The sequence below is a fragment of the Bos indicus x Bos taurus genome, chromosome 5, assembly GCF_003369695.1.
Source record: "Bos indicus x Bos taurus breed Angus x Brahman F1 hybrid chromosome 5, Bos_hybrid_MaternalHap_v2.0, whole genome shotgun sequence".
Classification (NCBI taxonomy): Eukaryota; Metazoa; Chordata; class Mammalia; order Artiodactyla; family Bovidae; genus Bos; species Bos indicus x Bos taurus.
In genome coordinates, this window is record NC_040080.1 from 22,469,240 (window position 1) to 22,496,386 (window position 27,147).

General features: G+C 38.7%; 1 protein-coding gene across 4 annotated transcripts in view; it reads right to left on the reverse strand.

Annotated features, from left to right (window-relative positions):
* Window positions 1–511: 511 nt before the first annotated feature.
* Window positions 512–27,147, reverse strand: part of LRP6 (LDL receptor related protein 6) — a 178,463-nt gene continuing 151,827 nt past the window's right edge. The window contains exons 18-24 of one of the 4 annotated variants that reach the window (XM_027541366.1): window positions 26,024–26,149; window positions 18,040–18,141; window positions 17,066–17,176; window positions 12,489–12,719; window positions 10,865–11,001; window positions 10,121–10,218; window positions 512–6,075 (exon numbers count right to left, since the gene is read on the reverse strand). In XM_027541366.1, coding sequence (XP_027397167.1) covers window positions 5,781–6,075; window positions 10,121–10,218; window positions 10,865–11,001; window positions 12,489–12,719; window positions 17,066–17,176; window positions 18,040–18,141; window positions 26,024–26,149 — 1,100 coding nt within the window. In that variant the 3' untranslated portion in view covers window positions 512–5,780. Of the gene's footprint in view, window positions 6,076–10,120; window positions 10,219–10,864; window positions 11,002–12,488; window positions 12,720–17,065; window positions 17,177–18,039; window positions 18,277–26,023; window positions 26,150–27,147 lie in introns of all 4 variants that reach the window. The other 3 variants (XM_027541364.1, XM_027541365.1, XM_027541367.1) reach the window with 3 other exon arrangements.

The window sequence follows — 27,147 nt, forward strand, 5'->3', positions numbered from 1 at the left end:
CTTTTGCCACCTGATGCGAAGAACTGTCTCATATGAAAAGACCTTGATGCTGGGAAAGATTGAAGGCAGGAGGAGACGGGGATGACAGAGGATGAGATGGTTGGATGGCATCACCAACTCAATGGACATGAGTTTCAGTAAGCTCCAGAAGTGGGTGATGGGACAGGGAGGCCCAGCATGCTGCAGTCCAAGGGTCACAAAGAGTCGGACATGAGTGAGCACTAAACTCAACTGAATCAGAACAAGGTCAAGTCCTTTGCCGTTCTTATCCCAAATGTGGCCTTTAAAAAACCTTTCCTGAAAGTCACAAGGGAGTTTGGATCTTTGAGCACAAACTTCCCATTCTTTTTGCTTGGCGCCCTGCAAATGAACACGGTGCTTTCCTTTACCACAACCTGGTGTCAGTAGATTGGCTTTGCTGTGCAGAGGATAAGCCGACTCAAATCTTCCCTATTTTGTTCCCAATCACAAGTATTGTAAACACTGCACAAAGCAAAGCCTTGCTCAAACCTCTCTTCCAAAGTTGTATTTTATTTGAAATGCAAACAATAAAGGTGAGTTCTGTTGTGTCTGAAACACAGCATTCATTTATCACAGCAAAGCACAACCGTTTCAATTTCTTGCTGAAAAGAAGTGACACTTTTATTTTCCACTGTTTTATTATAAAAATCAACATTTCATTTGTTACAACTCAACTTATTGTAATAATCAAAAGGGGGATTTATACAAGGTATTTTTTATACAGTTTAAAATTAAAGCACTTATTTTACAAAAAGGGGGAAGTGAATAGTGGACAAGGGCTGACCAAATGTTGGTCATTAAAATATAATTACATCCTTGCAAAGCACCATCGTACCAAAGTCCATGAACAAGAAACACCAGCTGACTTTAAGACAATGACGAAGATTAAAGCTTAAAAAATTTAAAAACACAGAGGATAAAACATCTGAAAGCAGCACCAGATCCTTCACTTGCAAATAAGGCTAGTCCAGCTTAAGCGTCTCAGTATCTTCTTTACTCTCATTAAAATGTTCTCAATTAATCCTAGATACTCAATTTCATGTAACCTTAGTTTAATCAGACTTGTTTTATTTTCTTTTTAATATTCTTACTTAGGCATTAGTATTTAGTGAGATATAATAGAGATCTCTCTCTCTCTATATATATATATATATATCTTTCTATATATATCTATACCCCTGCCCTGCTTATATGTGATTTTTAAAAAATTATTTCTTAAAGAATGGACAGTTAAGCAAAGCAGACTGTATAATTCTTTGGTGTTAACTTTTGGACAAACCCAAAGTAATGGGAAAATTAAAAGTTATTTCCACTTCTGTGTATAAGACATCACTTTCTTTATAATTGTATCTGCAAAGTCATGATGATTTTTTTTCAGCAGTAATTTAAGAATGGTTTAAGAATGGCTTATAAAAAAAGAAAAGGAACAATAAAGTTTACCTGAACTGAAGAAGGATGAGGTCAGTAATTTCATTCTAAATCATCTAGATAAACTGAAGAATCTTCCTCCCTCTCCATTCAGGTATAGAATTAGTTTTAAAAGAGGCAGAATCCAGTCAAATATCTCAAGTATATGGATTCACAATTTTAAAATCATGTTATGCGTTAGGGTCCAAAATCCTTTAAAACTTTTCAGAATTTCAAAAGCTAAAGTTTGAGCCCATTGTAAAATGATGCAATTCCAGAAGTCAGAAACTATACATATGCTACAGTACTTTGTAAAATCATGTTATTTCTCTCGGTTCACTTTAGATGTGAAATAAGGAAAGGAGTACCAAACAAAATTAAATTTCTTGAGTTTAAGAATTCTGAGAATATATATTAAACAGTGCTTGATTATGACCTTCCTCAAGACTTGGTCCACATCTACACTTCCTCTGTAGTCTCATTTATTGATGCTCAAACATTTGACAGCCATCTGATAATCCCATACTCATATCCACACTCCAGGCATACTACTCATGTCATTATTCAGAAGGAAGTACTATACATATTTAAAGTATGACATACTTGGGAGGTATGAAAAGGCCAAGGTTTTTTTTTTTCCTGAATCTTGTTAGATGTGTAATAGTAATAACCATCATGCTGCTTTTATGACATGCAAAATCAATGAACTAACAAATTTTCCCCTGCAAGAGATAAAGCAATTTTAAAAACTATACTTTTTAAGAATCTAGTCTAGGCACAAAACAACAGCAGCAGACCTATCGCAGAGAGCGAGGCTTGCTTGCTGAAGGCAGGCCTTTCCTGTACCAAAAACAGTCTCTATACTATGATTGTTGATATCAGGCCACATAAATATACACAGTTCATTAACAGGTTAGATAAGACACAGCTATTAAACCTACTGGCAGTATTCCTCATTAATGAGCCTTTATAGCAAAACAAACAAACAAAAATTATCCTGCCAAACTTGACTGTAATCTAATGCAGACAGAGGCTATTTCTATAGCTCAGTATCAAATGAGTTGGTCTTGTACAAATTATTGACTTTGGAATATTTTAAAATGATGAACAAAGTCAATCCTCTGCTCAAAGCCCCATCCCAATTAATGGTCTATATTAGATAAAAATGTACTGTAAAGTCTTCATTTCTACATATGAGTCCTTCAGAACAGCTGTTCTCAAACTGGCTAAAGGGTCAGATATCTTTTGGTGGTACATCAGAGTATTTTTGTATTAAAATTAAAATAATGATAATTTTCTGCTAAACACATAATATCTCACGATATGCTAGATTTACAGCAAGTGTCAGATGCATAATAAAATTCCCCAAAGAAAAATCAGTATTGAGAAAATTCTACGCCTTAACTGTTTTTTTGTTAATTGTGAATATGCCATTATCTGATATAAACAGCAAAATTCTTTGGGCCAGGGTTCAAAAAACCAAAGCTCTGCAGGAGCAAAATTCAAGGTTATAAAAGTTTAGAAGTATAAAAGACCACTTCAGTGAAGAAAAGCTTACTGTAGTCCACAGAAAGTATGCTATGCCAAAGTTCAATTTTCAGGTCATTTTAATCACATCTCTAAGTGGGCACACTTCAAGATACACTATCACAACAAATACTACTATATTTAAGGAACATAATTAAATTTTATTCATTGCCCCTCAGCTGGCTAATGCATCTAGCAATAATCCAAATTCAAAATAATCCAAATTCAAAACTGTATTCTTTTTCCCCCAATTTGTGCTCACATTAACTTTTTATCTTCCAATTAAAGATCTTGTGTTTAATAAACTAGATGGTCTACTTTAAAGCTTAACTGTCCATATAACCTGAGGACCAATAAATCCATCCTCAATTTTGACAATTCTCTCAAACTGTACCTTTCAAATATTCCCCAAAATGTTAAGACTCCATCTCAAACATTGAGAAAGAGGATTCTGAGACTAAGCTGAACTGCCTTCAAATAATTTCAAACAAATTGGCACACAAATTAGTATTTTGCAAGAAGAGGCCATTGCCATCGCAGTACAAGCACTTGAACTGACATATAACAAGGCAATATTCTTCTTAGTTCATTATAGTGCAAGTTTCCACATGGGAAGCCCACCAGATAAAGATGCACATTAAAAAATGTAAACATCGAGAATTCTCATATTTTAATTGATACCCAGTTATTGCTAACCTTTCCATCTTCATGTGAGCATCAAGTGCCTCTGTGTGTCACAGAATGCAACTTCAATTTCCATTCTGTTAGAACTTGAGCACTTTGTTTCGTCAACAGGAAGAGTTAACGCTCGTCTGACTGAAATGCAAGACACTGATGGATTACCATTTATTTATATGCAAAATCAAGTGCACCAGATTCATATAAGGTACCCCAATAACCGATGTGATATTCTGAAACCGCATTTTTAAATTTTTTAAAAAGATTACTTAGGTATTTTAATTGCTTAAAAAGTTAGTTCACCTCCACCAAAATTGTAAATCCTTTCTTCCATTGTTTTCTCTTGGGCCCTGAAATCTAGAAAGGGTGGCCTCAGCAAAACAGAATTAAAAAAAAAAAAAAAATCATCATTTATTAAGTAACTGACCAACATCTGTTAAGGTAAAAATACATTAGTATGAAAACACATTCAACTTTAGCAGAGAAATGCTGGAAACATGTGAAAAAGCAGGAAACTGACTTCTGGAAAGGTGGCAGAGCAGGGCCAGCGTCGTTTCACGGGTCAGCCCTGACAGCTGAAGCAGCAGCAGCCCCAGTACCACACGGGACAGGCAGAGCACGGAAGAGCCTTCCGTTATCCCCCTCTACTCAAGTTCCGACAGTTGAAAAGTTCAGTTTTCCTTCTCATGTAAGCCATATCGTTAAATTTGTTAAATCACCTTAATTCATAATGGAGTAAGAGAGAAGACACGTAAAAATATATAAGAGGTGATTATAAAAGTAATTCATGGATAATTTGAAAACAATCTAATATTCACATTAGGTTAACAGAAAGATACTGTATTCAACTCACGCCACACATTAGAAAGAGGTTATGTGCGTAGAGATCATTCTGAGAAAAATCAGCCTAAAGAACATGAAAATGTCACCAACAACTAATATAGGGAAAACCTAACGATAACAAAAAAAATCCTCTTTTAAAATAGATTGTCTCTAACCGGAACATATTTAAATGTTTTACTAGGAAAAAAATATATATATAAATGATTTCATACTGTGATATTATATGCTGAAAGTACTGCAAGGATATATGATTAATTTACAACAAAAACTTAATGGTTAAATTTGTAACTCTTAAACGCTTTCTATTATGTGCTGTAAAAAGACACTGTATTGAGCAATAAAACAATCTTGGAATAAAGAGGAACAGTAACTTGTCTAACCTTTGATCCTTATGTGGACACAGCAGTCCAATTGAAGAGCTAAGCTGACTGGGGAATGGAGTTAGTAGAAATATTACAACGAAACTTTTATTTAGCAAATTCTGTTTAATCAATCCCCAGATTTTATGGTGAATAAATTATGGTATCTTGGCAAAATATAATGCTGCTAAGGGAGGAAGCAAGGTGAAATCACCCAGGGAATTACTGACGTATGACAGAGGGGTGACTTTTACGATAGGGACAGAAGGCTTGCAAACAAAACGGCCCCATAGCATCTTACCAGATAGCTCATCTCTCCCACAACAGCAGCACCCCGAATGAATTTTTAGAAATATCTATCTTCCTCACTAAAATTATTGGACCCCTAGAGAAAACAAAGCCTTTTATCCAAAATTAGTATTCTTTTCTTTTGCCTTTCATTTCTTAAACTTGTTGGCATTCAAATGGTAGTTAATATGAAGGCCACTGGGCTCCTTCCGAGTATATATGGTTTGCTGCTGAGATGGACTTTAATTTCTTTGCTTTTTTAAAAAAAAAAAAAAAATTTTTGGTATCAATAAAGCCCCAGACATTCCTGGTCAGTGATGCTGTTTTTTTAATTCCTGTTTCCTTTGTACTCAGTCACTTCACTGGGTTTAAGGCATGCTTTGTGTATTTAGTTTGCAAAAATAAAACTTTTAGTACAAATTTATTATTTATACAAATTTTTATGGCACAAGCAGCAAATCTGCTATTTTAAGAAAATATATAAATATCTTTTCCTTCTGTACAAATATCTCCAGTTTTCCCTACCCCATTTATAATTTTAACTGTACACGGTCTGCCTCATCCTTCAATAATAGCTCCCTCCCCCCCCTCCAGATCGCAACCAAATTCGTATTTACACTTTTGTGTTGGAGGCAGTCAGAGGAGGAGGGCCCCTCCTCAGGAGGAGTCTGTACAGGGAGAGGGTGGCGGTGGGTAGAGGTGATGAGAGTAGCTCCTCTCCGTGTATGGAGAAGGCGGGCAGCTTTCATAGTTCTCTTCTGCTGACAAGTACTGGCTTCGGGGCGTGGGAGGTGGGGGCACAGGCTCTGAGTCATAGTTCAAGTCACTAGTGTAGCCCTTGGCCGTCACCACTGAGGTCATCCTTCGGCTAGGAGCATAGTCACTGTCACACACATCTGTGCTGCAGGGCGTGGTGGGGGGCGCAAAGTGCCGGTAGCTGTACGGCCTGTAGCTGATACAGGGAAGAAAGCAGAAGAAGAGGAATTAGTTTTATAGAAGAGTGGTTTCTCTATCCAAATACAGAGGCATTAAATGTAAACCTGACTTGGAAGACAATCAACTTGACAATTTAAACTGGCACCAACCAAGAGGCAATTTTCAAAGGCAGGCTGAAGGAGGAAGACAGCATTATCTTGTGAATGATGAACTCATTCTGACCTCTGGATGTGTGCTTATGTATTTAAGTTGGGCTTCCCTGGTGGCTTCACAGTAAAGAATCTGCCTGCAATGCAGGAGATGCGAGTTCAATCCCTGGGTTGGAAAGATCCCCTGGAGGAGAAAACAGCAACCCACTCTAGTATTCCTGTGTGGGAAATCCCATGGACAGAGAAGCCTGGCGGACTACAGTCCATGGGATCATAAAGAGTCAGACTAGATTTAGTGACTAAAAAACATCATCTTTAAGTAACACTGTATCAATAAGAAGGAACTATCCAAAGTTGTATTTAATGGTCATCTTTGGAAAAAATCTCTCATTTTGCATTTAGTCTGTATAGTGGACATCAATGTCTGCCTTTCCATGATCTGTGAGAACGTGTCTTTATGATTTTACATTACTCAAACATGTGAGCATTCCCCGAACATTCCTCAAATGCTCTATGATTTACCTGATGAATAATTTAATGATGACTGAAGACTTCATTACTCTCTTTACTTCATTCTCTCTTGTACAAATACTGTACAAGCCAGGCTGAATTTTGGTAGACAGCCTAAGGAACATATCTATCCCATTACTAATACTATCAGTACAGAGAAATTACCGTGATTTGGGGGAAGAAGTGTCAATTTCCTATGCTGTATGTAGACAAGCATGTTGTCATAAGAGCAGCTCTACCTGAACACCAAAATGACAAATTCCAGGTATCCATACAGAACCAGTGACTTTTATAAAACATATTTCAGAGACCTAATTTATTTCTGTATACCCTTTAAGCTATCTTTTCAAGCAATCTATAACTGTTAAGTTTGTAGTGTGGCTAACTAAAGAAAAAGGCACACTGGAAGGAGAAATATACTAGTAAAATTAACAGCCGACTTAAAAAGTGTTGATTTTTCCATCATTTCTACTATAACTTCTTATGTCATTTTATAGTCTAAGTATAGTAAAGTTGATCTTATTTCATATTTATCCCAGTCAGGATTTATTTATATGCTTTCTCATCAAATAAAATGACTGCAACAGTGGGGCAAGAGCAAGTGTAAAACTGAAGCAACAATTTATAAAACATCTAACGATGTGCCAGGTAACACACCTCAGGATAAATGCCACTTGAGGCAAGCCCTCCATATCAAAAGAAATGGCTATAAAAGACCAAAAGTTACATGACCTGCTAAGCAGGTTCTCAAGCACTTTTACTACCAGTATTGACATGATGTCACAGTATTTTTTAGGTCTTATCTTTCTGTCCAATGAGGTGGTGAGCCTTGGTGAAATTTCTTGGCTCAACATTTAAAAGGCCCAATACTTCCACTTCCACAGGAGAGGAGGAAAAAACAAAACACCAGAGGAGAGAAAGGAAACAGATTAACAAAATGTATTAAGTTTTGCAAACTTTCCCCCCACCCCCAAGAAAATTTAAATGAGAAAAGTTTCACTCTGAAGAAATAAACTGGGCTTAATTTGAGATGTGGGAAACAGTTAAATAAGAACTGTTTTTCAGAGACAGACAGACAGACATAGAGAACGAACTTAGTGCAGCTGGCGGAGGCAGGGGGTTGGAGAAACACAACACGGACCATGGGAGGAAGGTATAGATGGAGAGTTTGGGATGGACGTGTACACACTGATGTATTTAAAACGGTTAACCAAGAACCTCCTGTATAGCCCAGGGAACTCTGCTCAATGTTACACGGCAGCCTGGATGGGAGGGAAGTTTGGGGGGAGAATGGAAGCAGGTGTCTGTGCGGCCAAGTCACTCTGCTGTGCACCCGACACTATCACAGCGTAACACTGATAATCAGCTGCAGTCCAATACAAAACAAAAAGGTTTTCATAAAAAAAGAACTGTTTTTGATGCAATTATGTCTACCTGAATCAAACAGTGTTTAATTTAAAGAAATTGTTTAAAAGTAAAATTTTTGCTCTTTCCTTTTGTTTTTTTCAATTTTCAGGTTTCTGCCTATTTTGACTTCTTAGAACAAACCTGGGGTAGGGAAAGCAGCACTTTAAGTAAAACATAAAATCAATCAGTTCAGAGTCAAACCTATCTTATCCATAAAGTGACATAAGGATTCTGAATGAGATACGGTATAGTTTCCACTTCATTTCTACACATCTATAAGGTTATATATACAACAGGGCAATTGACTGGAATGCCAGGAAACACCTTATTGAGAAGATAATGGGCACTTGAGTAATGCCAATAAACACGGGCACTAAGTGTCTGAAGAGAATGTAAGTTTTTGACTTTCTGTTGGCCTGTCCAATAAGACAAAAGAGTAAGGACGACACACTAGGACTGAACCTGTTCACTCTGCTCCACAGTCGCAAATGAGCACAAAGGCATAAGGTCTCCCCTTTTCTGGCTTACAAACACACTGCAGTTTATTTTAATGAGTCACGATTTATTCCATGCAACTATATGAGAAACCTTTCACTCCAGATTGTAACAACAACATATGTAAGCAAGAGCTGAACTTAAGCTTCTTTCAGCTTCTCTCAAACTCTGTGCCCTTAATACTTCTGCTATTTTAGAGCTCTCCTAACTCTCTGGACCTTCGTCTTATCCCAACATTCCACTGAGATGATCAATCAAACCTAACCTCAGCAGTAACATATTCTGAAATCAAGTCACTTTGGGGGTAACTTCTCCTTAGAATACTGCCAAAGCCTGGAGGCTCTATCTTAATACTACAAAAGCCAGCCACAAAAAAAATTGCGGCTCCCTTTAAAAAATGTAGAGTTCCCTGAAGGCCTGAACAGACATTTTTCCAAAGAGGAAATGCAGATGGCCAACAGGCACATGAAAAGATGCTTGATGTGGCTATTTATCAGCAAAGTGCAAATCAAAACCACAGTGAGTTATCACCTCACACCAGTCAGAACGACTATCACCAAAAAGAACACAAATAACAAGTGCTGGCAGGATGTGGAGAAAAGGGAATCCTTTTACACTGTTAGTGGGAATGCAAACTGAGGTAGCCATTGTTTCTCAAAAAACTGAAGTAGAACTATCATATGACCTGACAGTTCCACTCTGGGGTATATATCCAGAAAACTGCAAACACTAATTTGAAAAGATAAACACACCCCCAAATTTCCAGCAGTATTATTTATAATTGCCAAGATATGGACACAGCCTAAGTGTCCATCAACACATGAATAAAGAAGATGTAGTGTGTGTATACACACACACACAATGGACTACACTCAGCCATGAAAAAGAATGCAATTTTGCCATTTGCAACAACATAAGATGGATTTGGAGGATATACACTAAGTAAAATGACTCAGAGAAAGATATATACTGTGTGATATCAATTATATGTGGAATCCAAAAAATACAAGAAACCAGTGAAAATAACAAAAAAAGAAGCAGGCCCACAGGGATAGAGAACAAACTAGTGATCACCACTGGGAAGTGGGAAGTGGGAAGGAGAAATCAAAGAACAGGGGAATGAGGTATGAACTATTAGGTGTAAAATAAGCTACATGGATATACTGTACAACACAGAACTATAGCCAATATTCTGTAATAACTACAGATGGAACAAAACCACCTCTAAAAATTGTGAATCACTAAATTACACAACTGCAACTTACATAATATTGTGCATCAACGATATGTTAATTAAAGGAAGTCTAATGCCCTGAAAGAAAAGGGTTTGTGGTAGAGGCAACACCAGCATTACCCAGACAAGAAGCCTGTTCTCTCTACAAGATACCTGTTCTCTCTTGGTGGCCATCATCTACTCAGCCAGGGCCACAGCAAACTCACAACTCAAACACTTTCTTCTAATAAACATGTGGACTGACACTGGAGGAGGATGTGTATTACCTGTAGGACCTGTGAGTGGAAGGGCTGTTAGAAGAATAACCAAATTCCATGGTGTAATGTGATCGCTCTGTGGCCGGGGATGGCGGAGGGTTCAAAATCTAAAAGGAAAGAAAACCAAATGATTGAAATAAGAATAGTCTATCCAGACAGAGACTATTAGCCTTTTCTCAACTTCTCTTCCTCCATCTCTGTTCATATTCTTCTTTACTTCCTTTTTTTTCAAAGAATTAACCTAAAACAGTACTTTAGAACTATGGCTCTCCACCCCTCAAGACACAATTTCATTAGGTGTAAATAACACAAGATGATGAGAAGGAAATCTGCAACCTACAAGTTACTGGTTTAACGTGTAGCACAACTGGGTTCTGATTTTTAAAACTATAAATGTTTAGAGAAAGATTACTTACTTAGGAGAAATACCACGTTTTCCTTCTTTTGGGAGGTCACAGAATGACGGTACTTAGCCTCTCAGGAGGTACTATTCAACAGTTCTACTTTCACCTGGTATATGAAATTCATGTCTGATACTTTCAGATATGCTGGTTGCTACACAGTCATTAAGTTGACCACATTCTAAGTGCTCACATGGTGGTGGTAAAACCTTTGGGCCTTGTATGTCTAAATTCTATATTAAAACCTTTTATACTACCATCACTAAGTACCCATATTTAATAAATAAGTTAAACATCTAAGATCTTATTTATCTCAGCATTCAAAGTGAACAGAGGAAAACAGGCTACTTACTGCAGGGAAGTAAGTGCCTTTGGTGCTTGATGAACTACTTGACGATGCTCCTGTGACATGGGCTCGGTCATAAGGGGGTCCACTGCTCCCCCCCATGATACTGAGGGAACTGATCATTGATTTACCACGAGACATTCCTAAAATGAGGGGTAAATACTGAAGTTGAGTGCAATCTATAAGAAGGCATGAAATCATTTTATTTAGTCCTAGAATTGCAAATATCAATAGTCAAATAGCTCCATTTTCAAACAACGTATGCCCTCTTTTCCCAATAATAATTGAAAATACTTAATGGAAAAGGCAAACAAATGTTCTCTAGAAGTGGGGACTTCCATTGAGAGCTGGCCTATAACACAAGGCCAAGGATAGCTCCTGGCTCTTCCTACTCGCCAGAGTGGAAGCAGAGCTCCTCAAGATGAGAGGTTTTCAGTCTCTTAGAAGACCTGAGAAAAAAAGAACTGTGAAGAGCAGAAGTGCAAAGCAGGCTAGACAAAGCAATAGGTCTGCTCAAAAGAAAAGTAAACCCATTGTTAAGAGCATAAATTCAATGTATGGGAAATTATTTATCTACTAGATGCAAATGTTGTTGTAATCACAACCACAATGCTAAAGAAGAAATTCTATTTTTCACAAGTGACTTCCCAAATTCCACCTTTAACAAACTAGGTATGGCAACAGGGAATCTATTAACAATTTAAAAACCATCTATTTCCTTACAGCTAACAACCAGAGTAAGTTATTTTCACAGGGTTTTTGGCCTGGTATCTCTTTCTCCATATTCATTACAAGAAAGGCTTCTTTTCATTAAGGGTACCAAAAGACATTGAAAAGAAAGCTGTACTTCCCTAGAGGAATGCAGTCTTCCCCAAGGACAGAACATCTGGCACCCTGGCCATGCTTGAATAAACCCTCCTCCCATTGTCTTCATCTAAGTTAGGAGAAAACATAAGATGATGTATTCCTCCCTGCTATCAATCAGGCATTTCTAAATCTGCTGAAAAGGAAACCTCATCTGTTTTTTCGGGCTCCTCTAATTCCTGGGCTCCGTAGTACAGGTCTCTTGGTAGTGAACCAAATGAACTGTGGTTTATGATTCTTTTCAACAAATGGCCAGTTGATTAACTTTAGTACAGCACATCTAGAAATGCAGAGTGCATGCGTGCTAAGTCACTTCAGTCTCTTTGTGACCCCATGGACTGTAGCCCACCAGGTTCCTTTGTCCATGGAATTTTCCAAGCAAGAATACTGGCGTGCATTGCCATGCTCTCCTCTAGATTGTCCCGACCCAGGGATTGAACCCGTATCTCCTGCATTGGCAGGCAGGTTCTTTACCACCAGCACCACCTGGGAAGCCCAGAAATGAAGTGTACATGCAATAAATGTATATTAATATAAATGCTTGTATGTACATGTATTTGCTTTGTATCCTTTGCCAATTTCTAACAAACCATACCTAAGGTCTTCTGTGTAAAAAGAAGGTGCTAAAAGTAAGCGAACATTTGTCCTTCTGTTTAAACCCAAAATAGTCTACATTGAAGTAGACTGTAGGCAGTATTCTGTTTCCATAATGGAAGCTTGGCAATCTTGCCAAGACTTGATTCTCAATGGGTCAGTCCTGGCTCACCTGGAAGAGATCCTGACAAAGAACTGGGGTGTGGCACGTAACCAAGGGGCACAGAAGCTGGTCCATGAACTACATAGTCGTTAGTCATGGTTTCCCCATCGCCCTTCATCCGTGGACACAACATCCTCTGGCAGATAAAGTATATGGTTCCAGACACAAAGATGGTAACAATTACTCCAATAACAGAACCCACTGTATTGGTGGCCTGTGGTGCTGGCTCCTCAGTTGGATCTAAAATGGGAATGCAGTACAGTTACATAATGGAAAAACAACTGCAGGTTCAAAACAGTAATGGAAAGAGGGTGTGCAAGCAGAATTTGAGCCTAACGAAGACAACTCACACACATTTTTCCTTTTTATGAATACATACACACCATGCCCCATGGATACGTAGACAGATAAATGTCACTTAGGAATCAAAACAAATGACTCCTAGGTGAAAACAGACATAGGACAATACATTGGAAAGTATAACTGTAAACTGGTAACAAAAATGTTAAGTGAATTATAGATTAAAACACCATTAAGAAGTTTAAAAACACATATATAGACAAAATCTATCCTACTTCATTCTGTATATCATAAAAATCAATATTATTTGGAGATGTCTAAGAAAATTTTAGGGTCAAACGTTTTACCTGGAATGGTAAAGAAGCCAAAATCAGCTCTGAGCTTGATTTTAGATCTGAAAAGTGACATTTATGCCTGGTGAAGAGAAATTAGAAGCTACCGATGAGCATCAGCTCTCAGGCCCAATATGCTGCTGCCTTAAGGGTGAGTCTAGTTGCCTGAGGGCAAGGAATATAAGGTCTCTGGTACCGGAATAGCTGAGGACTCAGAGAGAAAAGCCGGAGCATGAGAGGACCATGTCAGCAACCTTCATGGGATCCCCGAGCTATCTGAGACTTTAAAACAGGGCACCAACATGAGAGATAGGGGAAAATATGGCCAAAGAGCTCATCAAATGCAGAACATTACTCTTCTGTTGAGAAGGAAAATCCTTCTGTTGTGAATAGTCAGACTGTATTTCACAACTGCGTATCTCTTAAAACTTTCCTTTTGTTCCACCTCACCTCAAAACCTCCCATCCACACAGCTAAACTCATCTTATGATTAAACCTAAGAATTGAAAGAAAACGACATCACCAAGTTATATACCATGGAGGGGCTGTGGGTCACATATTATATCACCTATGGGCTCTGAGCCCATATGCAACCAGCCCATCTTTCTCATTCCCCACTTCCCCCCACCCCCACCCAGGGCCTTGGCATTCCTTCTAACACCAACTTTCAAGAAAGAATAGTTTACACTCACTGTTTTGTCTCTGGGTCACATTTTAACTCATTGAAAGTAGACTTCTGTCCTTACTACCACAATGAAACTAGTCTGGTAAAGTTCTCCTATATGCCATAGTCAATACACTCTCCATCTCACTGACAACTCTATACATTCAGTACTGCTGGCTCCTGTTTTCTCCTCAAAAATGTCTGATCATTTCCCCTTCCAGGACACCATTCTCTTAGTTTTACCATCTCTGATTATTTGTTCTGTCTCCTCTCGTTGGCGTCATTCTCTCCCGTCTGCCTCAAGTACAGTGCTTCCTAGAGTTCTGTTTACCTCCTGCTATTTTCCTCCTCTGCCTCCTCTCCCTCAGAGATTTCATCTACTGCCTCAGCTGTAATTATCAAGAATAAACCGAAAAGCCCATCTCTCTCTCTTGAGCTACAGACCCACAGAGTTATTAACAGCTTTCTTAATAGCTTCAATGGGACACCCAAGGGGGCAGCTTCAAAGCTGCGTAATCCAAACTGAACTCACAGTCACCACCATTTGTCAACATTTCCTGGATTCCAGGGACAAAGCAGATCATGAATAAATAATGGCGCCTGTGGCAAATTATAAGCATTTAAATTTATATAAAAAAATAATTAAAAACCTACATCAGCTGAACATGATATCTATCCACAGTCATGATACACAATGATATTTTGGTTTTTAGTCTCTGCCATATAGTCTCATTTATGAGTGTAGTCATTCAATGAGGTTACCTGCTAATTCAACCTAAACTCATCACCTCTAAGCTAGGTTACGAAAACCTTTTCATTCTACGTCTGAAATAACCCTGAAATCTATCCGCTCCCTCCTCTCCATCAGTGCTGCTTCCCTTGATCTAGACACCCACCATCTTCTGCTGAACTACCAGTCTCTGAAACATTTTAAAGGTACAGCCTGCAAGTCTTTAGTTGGTAAAAACAATTTAATGTGTTGAAACCAGCATTCTGAAACAGAAAACTTCAGGATGCATTCCATACAATACAGGTAAATACTGTTGCATGACTCTCATTTCTTTATGTGTACATCCACATCTTTGTATTCTTCTCTATGTGGTCAAAACATTTGAAAGCACCTAAGCTAACAGATTTCTTCGCCTATCATCTTTTACCTCCAATCCATCTACTTTACTACTTTCACAATTACACAGCCATGCCAGTCCTCTACTTCAGGCTTTTAACGGCTCTTCATCATTCTCGGGGCTTCCCTGGTGGCTCAGACGGTAAAGAATCTGCCTGCAATGCGGGACACTGAGGTTCAATCCGTGGGTTGGGAAGATCCCCTGGAGAAGGGAACAGCAACCCACTCCAGTATTCTTGCCTGGAGAATCCCATGGACAGAGGAGCCTGGCGGGCTACCATCCATGGGGTCGCAAAGGGTTGGACACAACTGAGTGACTAACACAATAACAACAATGTTATTCTGGAGTACTGTCTACAGACTCTTTAGAGGAAAAGCAAAGTCCTTTGTGATCTCACCTTTACATATATCAGCTTCTGCCGACACACCTCAAGACAGCAGCCTGTATTTCGGCAGTTCAATTTACAGGTAATTTCTCAAAAGTGCCCATTTCACTCTGGTTTTGGGCAGAACAAGAGAGTCCCTCTACCTAGAATGCAATCTCTCCACTCAACTGCATAAGTAATGCTATTCAATGATCAACAGCCACCCAACCTTACCACATTTTTCTAAGATATTTTCCTTGCTGAAGCCCATCTTCGTGTCTAAAGATCTGGCCATTCTCTTCTTTGTGCTACTCCTTGTACAGATCTCTATTACAGCACATTTATCATTACTCATCACACTCCTTTATCAATAACACCTACTCTGATTTAAGCTGTTTCATATACATTAAATCATTTAATCCTCTCACAATCACCATACTAAATATTATCTTCATTTTAAAGATGGAGAAATTGAGGTCTAACAAGCAAATAATTTACTGGTGGAGTCAGAATTCAAATCCATATCTGCCTGGCTTGAATATCCCTCTTCCGACCCTCCTCTGGCCACAGAGAACTCTTGAGGAACCTGGTACAGGTGTGATGTGCCCTCAGCACATAGCAAGTACTCAGCAAGGTCTGCTGAATAAACAGAAACAGATCCCAGTAGTCTCAGTGAGGATCCCACTTGAATTTTGTAAAAACATCACCTTGAAGTCTTTGTCACAATTTAAAGAGTTTTAAAATGAGTTCTGTCTAAATTCCACAAAATCAGTTTCGACAGGGGAGACCTGGCTTGCGCTGAATGTCATTTGTCAGTACTTGACAAATGGAATATTTGTCAACTGGGGATACATTTCATGTTAGAACATTAGTCAGTAGTTGTGTACCTTGAAGAAACAACAGGCTATTTAGCCTAAGGTTTCTAGGCTCAGGAATATATATGTGGGGGCTCAAGTATTCTCAGGCTGTGTTTTAAGGAAGCTCTTAAAGTCACTGAGAGACTGGTAGAAAATTACGCAAGAAAAAAAAAGGGAAATTTTAAACATGTGTTAACGTGCAGAAGGGGCTTCCCAGGTAGCTCAGTGGTAAAGAACCCACCTGCCAATGCAGGAGATGCGGGTTCAGTTCTTGGGTTGGGAAGATCCCCTGGAGAAGGAAATGGCAACCCACTCCAGTATTCCTGCCAGGGAAAGCTCATGTAAAGAGGAGCCTGGTGGGCTACAGTCCATGGGGTTGCAAAAAAGTCAGATACGACTTAGTGACTAAACAACAAACGTTCAGAAATTCTTAAGTTTAGACCACTAATTTCCACATATTGAAACTGAGAATTTCCTAACCTTAGTTTTCACAAAACAATATTCCTTTCTGATGCTTTGCTAAATGTTTCTGTGAAGGTTTCTGAACATAAGAAAACTACTATCTTTAAGAAATGATTAAATGTAAAATGTAAGAAATCTCAAGTACAAATAACTAATATCAATAACTTGCTTCTTAATAAGAAAGCACTGGTCATAAGTGAACCTCACACATAATGAAAAGGAAAAGAACATTAAAAATTCTCCCTTATCTACCTGCAGTGTGGGAGACCTGGGTTCGATCCCTGGGTTGGGAAGATCTCCTGGAGAATACCCACTCCAGTATTCTGGCCTGAAGAATTCCATGGACTGTATAATCCACGGGGTCACCAAGAGTTGGGCATGACTGAGCAAGCTTCACTTTCACACTTTCAAGACTAATAATGTTATTTTAAAAAAGAAAATTCTACCTTAAGAGTAATACAAGGTTTTCATCATACTTACAACAATCCAGTTCATCTGATTTGTCACTGCAATCCAAATTATGATCACATTTCTTGTGTTTTCCAATGCATTGACCATTGGCACAGCGGAACTGATCAATTAAACAGAGTACTGTGGGGGGAAAAATATAAATAGTTTTCTTAGTTTTGCTATCGTGTAAAGTCTGGCAGAAGTCAAAGAGAACATTCTGGGCACACATGAAAAATCAGACTTTTAGAGAAAACTTACAAATAGTTCTCTGGGGATTTCAACTGAGAGACAGAAAAGAGAAGAAAAAGCAATCTAGCAAGAAACTTCCTATTTTGTCCTTTATAAATTCCATCTTTCACTAACAATTCTGTTAAGGATTAAAAGAATTCTACATGCATTTCTAGACACTAAAGATTTCCAGAGAATATTTTTGTTGTGGTTGTTTTATATTCTGTTAAAAGTTAGTGGATGAGAAGAAAACATGAAATTACTTTATGTTGTTAATAAATATGTCATGTGTGTGTGCTTAGTCATTCAGTCATGTCCAGCTTTTTGCGACCCCATGGACTGTACCCCACCGTGCTCCTCTGTTCATGGAATTCTCCAGGCAAGAATACTGGAGTGGGTAGCTATTCCCTTCTCCAGGGGATCTTCCCGACCCAGGGATCAAACCCAAGTCTGCTGTATTGGCGGGTTCTTTACCAGCTGAGCTACCAGGGAAGCCCCATTCAGAGCTCACTGCAAACAAGGACCATTTTTACATACTGAAGGGCTAATCTTTTGGTGTCATTTCTCAACTGCAAAGCTTATTAATGTGTATAAATCTTACACACATTAAGAGAATTAAGACAATTTAGAACATGCTACTATGTTTAGAAATAATAAAGTCAAGCACACTTGAAAAACCCCAAATCTACCACTGAATGAGCCAAAGCAAAACTCTGAATTTCAAACAACTTAATGGAAAAGGGAAATCTGTAACCAGGCCTAGGAATTGCGGATACCTTCACAGTTCTTCTCATCTGACTTATCCTGGCAGTTCGCGTCTCCGTTGCATCGCAGGGCACCATCGATACACTGTCCACTGGCGCACTGGAACTGGGACTCTGAGCACACAGGACAATTGAGTTCATCACTGTGGTCTTCACATTCAGTAAACCCATCACACCGCCAAGCCACAGGGATACAGTCAATTTCTCCCGTGAAACAAGTAAACTGCTGAGGAGAACATGTTGGGGGTTCTTCAAATGAATAGGGGGAGGGGAACGAAAAACACAGTCATGTCACACAGAGGCACTGACATTTACACCTGAGTGAAGCCCATTTCATGATAACATATACAAAACACTTTATAACACATAAAATCTATAACTTATCTTACCGAACCGGAAAAGAGATATAATTTTTATACTACTTCACTGAGATTCATTAACTTACAAAACTATAAGGCAGAAAGAAGTTTTCTTATATAATTTAAGTAGGAGTACTGAATTTGCAATCTGTTATAATCTCACACATAACCCAGGAATTACCATTATAATCATCCACCTTCAAATATTTGAAAGTTATATTAGAATTCATAACTTTTCCAGCCCTGAGGTTCTCAAAGAATGATCTACGAACCCCTGGGGGTTCCTGACCTGCGACCTCTTTCCAGGGAACTGACAGACAGTATTTTACAACAACACTAATATATCACTTGCCTTTCTCACTACACGTGCACTGATGCCAAGGAAGGTAAAACCCTTGGCACCTAAGCAGACTCGGGGCAAGGGCCCCAGACTGTACCAGTAGTCACCGCATTCTACATAGTCATATACCATACATACACTCAGCGGTGGGGGGTGGGGGTGGGGCAGTTTCATTCAAGAATGTTCTTGACGAATCAGTAAAAAATACTAATTACATTAAAATCAATTCTGAGTACACATCTCCTCAAAACTGTTTGACAAAATGGAAAACATGTACAAAGCTTGGGCTGCATACCTCAACATGAAGGTTTCCAAAGCGAAAAACTTTGAGCTGTAAACGCAACCCAAAACGTGACACCCTTTTAATGTGAAAGAACGAGTGGCAGATAAACTATTGATATTTGCACTTGGGTATTTTGTGGGAAGTTTTTAAAAAATGAACCAGTGATTTCAAACAATAGCAAACCACAACGTACTTGTGTGGCAAATTAGACAGCACTGGAACTTTCTATCAGAAATTGTAATTTTAGAAGACCTGTATCCAACACTGTTAGCTTGATGGAGTCCTAGTACTTAAATATTCTTATGAGGAGATTGGTGGTAATATTAATGTGATTGTTTTGATACTGTATAATAAAGTGCATCAAAACCTGATGATGTGGGAATTTCTGAATGGAACTCTAGTATTTCCAAATGACCAAGATGCATAAGGTTACAAAACAGTGCATGGATAAAATACCCATTCACGGTACAAAATAACTAATGGATTTCAATATGAGAGACTATAATAGTGAACTGATATGGTTTCAAGTTCCACAATGCAACTAACACTATAGAAAACTATCATATGTCAAAATTTGGTGTAGAATTCAATATGCATATACATAATTATTTGAAAAGGCTATTTAATTATAGCCCTCCAGTTTCCAACTACTTATCTTTGAGGCCAAAATTCTTCATACAGTTCAATGAAGCTACAATACTACAACAGACTGAATGCAGAAGTAGACAAGAGAATCCAGCTCAACACTCAAAAGATTTTTTAAAATGTAAAAACAATGCTATATTTCTCACTAAAATTATTTTGCTTTAGAAAATACCATCAATTTTCTTAAGAGTTTTAACTTGAGAACATGTAATGCTTTATTAATATTTTTAACAAGTATTTTTTAAAGTTCTTGGTTTCAAATCCTACCACAGTAAACATAGATTAGATATACAAAATCTACACAAACCAAAGCTCTCCTCAAAAATTTTTTAAAATGTAAAAATATGGTGAGACCAGTTTGAAAACACATTCAGACTGGCAGAAGTACAAAATGAGATGATGGGGAGGTAACACAGGCTCAAATGAAAACACATCTTGAGAAGGGCAAGCAGAGAAATTCAGATTGTGTATTTCATTTGCCTCCACTGTAAAATCTGAGCTTCCCAGGTGGAATTAGTGGTTAAGAACCTGTCTGCCAATGCAGGAGGCATAAGAGATGTAGGTCTGATCCCTGGGTCAGTAAGTTCCCCTGGAGGAGGGCATGGCAACCCACTCCAGTATTCTTGCCTGGAGAATCCCAGACAGAGGAACCTAGCAGGCTACACAATTCATGGGGTTGCAAAGAGTCAGACAAGACTGAGGCATGCATGCATGCATGTAAAATCTACATTAAATCACAAGAAAAATCTTGTATATAAATTCAAGATTTATTGAATTGACAATTCACTGCAGTTTCACTCTTAATAATAAAAACTGAAAACAATTAATATGTCCCTGAACACAAGAATAATAAAACTATGGCTTATTTGTATTGATACAATGAAACACACTATACAGCAACAAAAAGAAAACCACAGACTGTGGCACTCCACTCACTATAAAGATGAATCTCAAAATATCACAGTAAGCAAGAGAATCCAGACATAGAGTACATACATCATGATTCCTTATGTAAATTATGTTCAAAAATAAGTAAAGCTAAACCATGGAGATGAAAACTACTCCAGGAAGAGAACTGGCTGCCAAGACGCAGGGAACTATTCTTAATGACAATACTGTATGTTTTGATCTGGGTGGGCTTCCCTGAGAGCTCAGTTGGTAGAGAATCTGCCTGCAATGCAGGAGATCTTAATTTGATTCCTGGTTCGGGAAGATCCATTGGAGAAGGGATAGGTTACCCGCTCCAGTATCCTGGCCTGGAGAATTCAATGGACTGTACAGTCCATGGAGTTGCAAAGAGTCAGACATGACTGAGTGACTTTTACTTTACTTCACTTGAAACGAGTGCTGGTAACACCACTTTACACATCTGTTAAAGTACACTGACTATTCAGTTAATACATACATTAAAAACAATCACTAAATATGAAGAAAAAAAATATTGGTCTTTTAAAAGACATTTTCTAAATGAAAGGTGATATCATTGATTCAGTTTTATCTGTGTCTACATAAAGGCGTATTTTTCTAAGATTTGCCTTACTGGAGCAATAATCTAGCATTCTGACATGGAAACACTTGCTTTTTTCTTTTTTTTTCTTTTTTAAATTATGGCCCTGTGGCATCACATGGTAAAGAATCTGCCAGCAAGGCGGAAGAACCAGGTTCAATCCCTGGGTCAGGAAGATCCCCGGAGAAGGGAATGGCTACCCTCTCCAGTATTCTTGCCTGGGAAATCCCATGGACAGAGGAGCCTGGTGGTCTACAGTCCTTGGGGTCAGAAAGAGTTGGACACAACTCAGCAACTAAAACACACTTTAAGCAAATAGATTCCATTTTGGGGGCTTCCCTTATGGCTCAGCAGGTAAAGAATCTGCCTGCAATACAGGAGACCAGGGTTTGATCCCTGGATCAGGAAGATCCTCTGGAGGAGGAAATGGCTACCCACCCCAGTATTCTTGCTTGAAAAAAAATCTCATGGACGTGGAGCCTGGCAGGCTACAATCCAAAGGGTCATAAAGAGTTGAACACAACTGAGCAACTAAGCACACACAAAATACATGTAACAAGTTTACCATTTTAACCATTTTTAAATGTACAGATCAGTGCATTAAATATATTTACATCATTGCGTAATACCTGCTATTCTGGGGACAGATATTTCAAGAACCAGAGCTTAACTTTCCCTGTGCACAAAGCTGATCTCCCCAACTAAACTGCATTCTCTGTGTCAAAGATCTTCATGTCTCCCGCGATCCAGACAGAGATCCTCATAGCTACTACTCACTACATGTTATTTTTTTTTAAAAACTTGAAAGTTAGAAGAATATTCTTATAATACCATCTTATCAATAATTTTCATATTTGAGTGTAAACACTTCAATCTTTTTTTCAGAGATTTATTTTTTATGTAGTTTTCATGACACAATAAAACACCATTTTAATATTTTTTTCCACTTGCGCCAACTTTGGGCTACATTTTTACATCAGTTTACGATCATAATTTTTAACAGCTACATAAGCTCAGTTATTTTATTACATCATTTTCCTATCATTAGAAATTGTTTTTAAATTCCCGCCACTGTAGAAAACAGTCCTTTTCCTTTGGTTGAATTCAAATAGAATTATCACCAGCAGGAGAATTTCTAAATTAAGGGAATAAATATTATAATGCATTTGATGCTACCATACTATGCTTTAACAAAAGGATACACCTTTGCTGTGGTCCTATGAGTAACTGAACCAATTTCACTACAACATTACTACTATTCAGTTCAGTTCAGTTGCTCAGTCATGTCTGACTCTTTGCGACCCCATGAATCGCAGCACGCCAAACCTCCCTGTCCATCACCAACTCCCAGAGTTTACCCAAACCCATCGAGTCGGTGATGCCATCCAGGCATCTCATCCTCTGTCGTCCCCTTCTCCTCCTGCCCCCAATCCCTCCCAGCATCAGAGTACTTTCCAATGAGTCAACTCTTTGCCAAAGTACTGAGGTGGCCAAAGTACTGGAGCCTCAGCTTCAGCATCATTCCTTCCAAATAACACCCAGGACTCATCTCCTTTAGAATGGACTGATTGGATCTCCTTGCAGTCCAAGGGACTCTCAAGAGTCTTCTCCAGCACCACAGTTCAAAAGCATCAATTCTTTGGCCATCAGCTTTCTTCACAGTCCAACTCTCACATCCATACATGACCACAGGAAAAACCATAGCCTTGACTAGATGGATCTTTGTTGGCAAAGTAATGTCTCTGCTTTTGAATATGCTATCTAGGTTGGTCATAACTTTCCTTCCAAGGAGTAAGCGTCTTTTAATTTCATGGCTGCAGTCACTCACCATCTGCAGTGATTTTGAAGCCCTCCAAAAATAAAGTCTGACACTGTTTCCACTGTTTCCCCATCTATTTCCCATGAAGTGATGGGACCAGATGCCATGATCTTCGTTTTCTGAATGTTGAGCTTTAAGCCAACTTCTTCACTCTCCACTTTCACCTTCATCAAGAGGCTCTTTAGTTCCTCTTCACTTTCTGCTGTAAGGGTGGTGTCATCTGCATATCTGAGGTTATTGATATTTCTCCTGGCAATCTTGATTCCAGCTTGTGCTTCTTCCAGCCCAGCGTTTCTAATGATGTACTCTGAATAGAAGTTAAATAAGCAGGGTGACAATATGTAGCCTTGATGTACTCCTTTTCCTATTTGGAACCAGTCTGTTGTTCCATGTCCAGTTCTAACTGTTGCTTTCTGACCTGCATATAGGTTTCTCAAGAGGCAGGTCAGGTGGTCTGGTATTCCCATCTCTTGAAGAATTTTCCACAGTTTATTGTGATCCACACAGTCAAAGGCTTTGGCATAGTCAATAAAGCAGAAATAGATGTTTTTCTGGAACTCTCTTGCTTTTCCCATGATCCAGCGGATGTTGGCAATTTGATCTCTGGTTCCTCTGCCTTTTCTAAAACCAGCTTGAACATCTGGAAGTTCACGGTTCACGTATTGCTGAAGCCTGGCTTGGAGAATTTTGAGCATTACTTTACTAGCGTGTGAGATGAGTGCCATTGTGCGGTAGTTTGGACATTCTTTGGCATTGCCTTTCTTTGGGATTGAAATGAAAACTGACCTTTTTCAGTCCTGTGGCCACTGCTGAGTTTTCCAAATTGGCTGGCATACTGAGTGCAGCACTTTCACAGCATCATCTTTCAGGATGTGAAATAGCTCAACTGGAATTCCATCATGTCCACTAGCTTTGTTCGCAGTGATGCTTTCTAAGGCCCACTTGACTTCACATTCCAGGATGTCTGCCTCTAGGTGAGTGATGACACCATCGTGATTATCTGGGTCGTGAAGATCTTTTTTGTACAGTTCTTCTGTGTATTCTTGCCACCTCTTCTTAATATCTTCTGCTTCTGTTAGGTCCATACCATTTCTGTCCTTTATCGAGCCCATCTTTGCATGAAATGTTCCCTTGGTATCTCTGATTTTCTTGAAGAGATCTCTAGTCGTTCCCATTCTGTTGTTTTCCTCCATTTCTTTGCATTGATCGCTGAGGAAGGCTTTCTTATCTCTTCTTGCTACTCTTTGGAACTCTGCATTCAGATGCTCATATCTTTCCTTTTCTCCTTTGCTTTTCGCTTCTCTTCTTTTCATAGCTATTTGTAAGGCCTCCCCAGACAGCCATTTTGCTTTTTTGCACTTCTTTTCCATGGGGATGGTCTTGATCCCTGTCTCCTGTACAATGTCACGAACCTCCATCCACAGTTCATCAGGCACTCTATCAGATCTAGTCCCTTAAATCTATTTCTCACTTCCACTGTATAATCATAAGGGATTTGATATAGGTCATACCTGAATGGTCTAGTGGTTTTCCCTACTTTCTTCAATTTCAGTCTGAATTTGGCAATAAGGAGCTCATGATCTGAGCCACAGTCAGCTCCCGGTCTTGTTTCTGCTGACTGTATCGAGCTTCTCCATCTTTGGCTGCAAAGAATATAATCAATCTGATTCCGGTGTTGACCATCTGGTGATGTCCATGTGTAGAGCCTTTGTTGTTGGAAGAGGGTGTTTGCTATGATCAGTGCGTTCTCTCGGCAAAACTCTATTAGCCTTTGCCCTGCTTCATTCTGTATTCCAAGGCCAAATTTGCCTGTTATTCCAGGTGTTTCTTGACTTCCTACTTTTGCATTCCAGTCCCCTATAATGAAAAGGACATCTTTTTTGGGTGTTAGTTCTTAAAGGTCTTGTAGGTCTTCATAGAACCGTTCAACTTTAGCTTCTTTAGCGTTACTGTTTGGGGCACAGACTTGGATTACCGTGATATTGAATGGTTTGCCTTGGAAATGAACAGAAATCATTCTGTTGTTTTTGAGACCGCATCCAAGTACTGCATTTTGGACTCTTTTGTTGACCATGATGGCTACTCCATTTCTTCTAAGTGATTCCTGCCCGCACTAGTAGATATAATGGTCATCTGAGTTAAATTCACCCATTCCAGTCCACTTCAGTTCGCTGATCCCTAGAATGTCGACGTTCACTCTTGCCATCTCCTGTTTGACCACTTCCAATTTGCCTTGATTCATGGACCTGACATTCCAGGTTCCTGTGCAATATTGCTCTTTACAGCATCGGACCTTGCTTCTATCACCAGTCACATCTACAACTGGGTGCTGTTTTGCTTTGGCTCCATCACTTCATTCTTTCTGGAATTATTTCTCCACTGATCTCCAATAGCATATTGGGCACCTAATCACCTGGGGAGTTCATCTTTCAGTGTCCTATCTTTTTGCCTTTTTGTACTGTTCATGGGGTTCTCAAGGCAAGAACACTGAAGTGGTTTGCCATTCCCTTCTCCAGTGGACCACATTCTGTCAGACCTCTCACCATGACCTGCCCGTCTTGGCCCCAGTGATACCTTAAAAAAATTTTTTTTCTTTTTTTATTGGCTAGATAAGTAAGAGAAACAGCAGGCAACTGCTGATAGATCCAAACAGAAGAGTGTTCTTTTCACTGGAGACATTCGCAACAATGACACATAAACTGACAGAATTCAGCAGATTAAGATTACAGGAGGTGGAATTAATTCTTGTTACCCTTTGAGGGAGCAAAAACTACTCTGTTATTAAGAAATACACTCATTTACAGTTACGAGTTTCCCCCCAAAAGGGCTCTTCTGCCTTAGGCCCAGGGTCAGGTTACACCTATCTCTTGTCATGATGAATTTTATCTTAGAATACCCCAAAGCCTAGGATAGTGCAGATGTATGAAATACAAGGGACCAATCAAGTTAGGAGAAAGCAATTTCACTGTCAAAGAATGCTAGACTAAGTTTTGGAACATGTGACTAGAATTACACTTTTAGAAGAAAATAACAATGTATTTACCTCCACATAATAGCTCATCCTGAAGAAGAACCAAGTGCATGGGGCAAGAACACCTTGTAGTACCATCTCCCTTTACAAGACAGATATGTGAACAGCCACCATTATCCTGAGCACAAGGGTGCTGTCCTGCAAGAAAAGAGGAAAGAGAAGAGAATGAGAGAGAGAAAAAAGAAAGGGAAAAGAATAGCAAGGGAGGAAGGGAGTAAGAAAAGCCCAGCCAAAATCAATTATTTATGAGTTAACAAGAAAATCAAATTCAAAATTCCTTTGGACTTTATTTCCACTGAATATAATTACTCACACCATCTCTACACAATCTACAAGAAAACAAGGACAATTTAAGACACAAAGTATTTATATAGCCACTGTCTTTACATATTTATACATAAAATATTTTAAAGTATTTAAAGTAAGGTAATTGTACAGCTCATGTTAATTTTTGTGAGTAAGAAAAGCTGATTATTCAGAGTAAAAAAAATTGCTGGGGAGAATGCTAAAACCTGGATCTTATTCTGTTTAAAATATAAAAATTCTTCTAAAGAGTTTTTAACTCAGAAATTCTATCTTTCTGAGAGACATGGTGATTTTGCTCAAAAAGTGTATTCTAAGGAGGAGTCTGCTAAAAATTAAGAGCTGTTAGAAGAAAAAACAAGTTCACATGAATTCAACCACTCAGAGACCATCAAAATTATTTGCTTGGTCAACCGCAAAAGAACTTGCAATATTACAAACGTCTGATTTCTTCCTACTTGGGTTAACTAAATAAATACACTGTCAGGCACATTTCAAAGTCTGCCTCATAAGTTATATTTAATGAAATCATTGCTTTGACTTTTCTACTTAGCTCACGTCAAAAGCAACTTGACAGCTATCATCCCAGAATACCAACATCAAATGTGGCCACCCGTTTATTATCTGACTCTGTCAGTAACACATCAGTCCTGCTTCAGGGTGTGTTGACAGATGGAGAGTCAGCTATGCACAAACGAGCAGAGGTGTCACACTACAGAGATGTCCCAAAGCAGACATCAGTCCTCGTATCAGAATCTACAACCTGTACAGCAGTGTTTTTCAACCTTTTAATTCCAAGAGACTCTTGATAAACAATCTCCTTTTCTTTAATG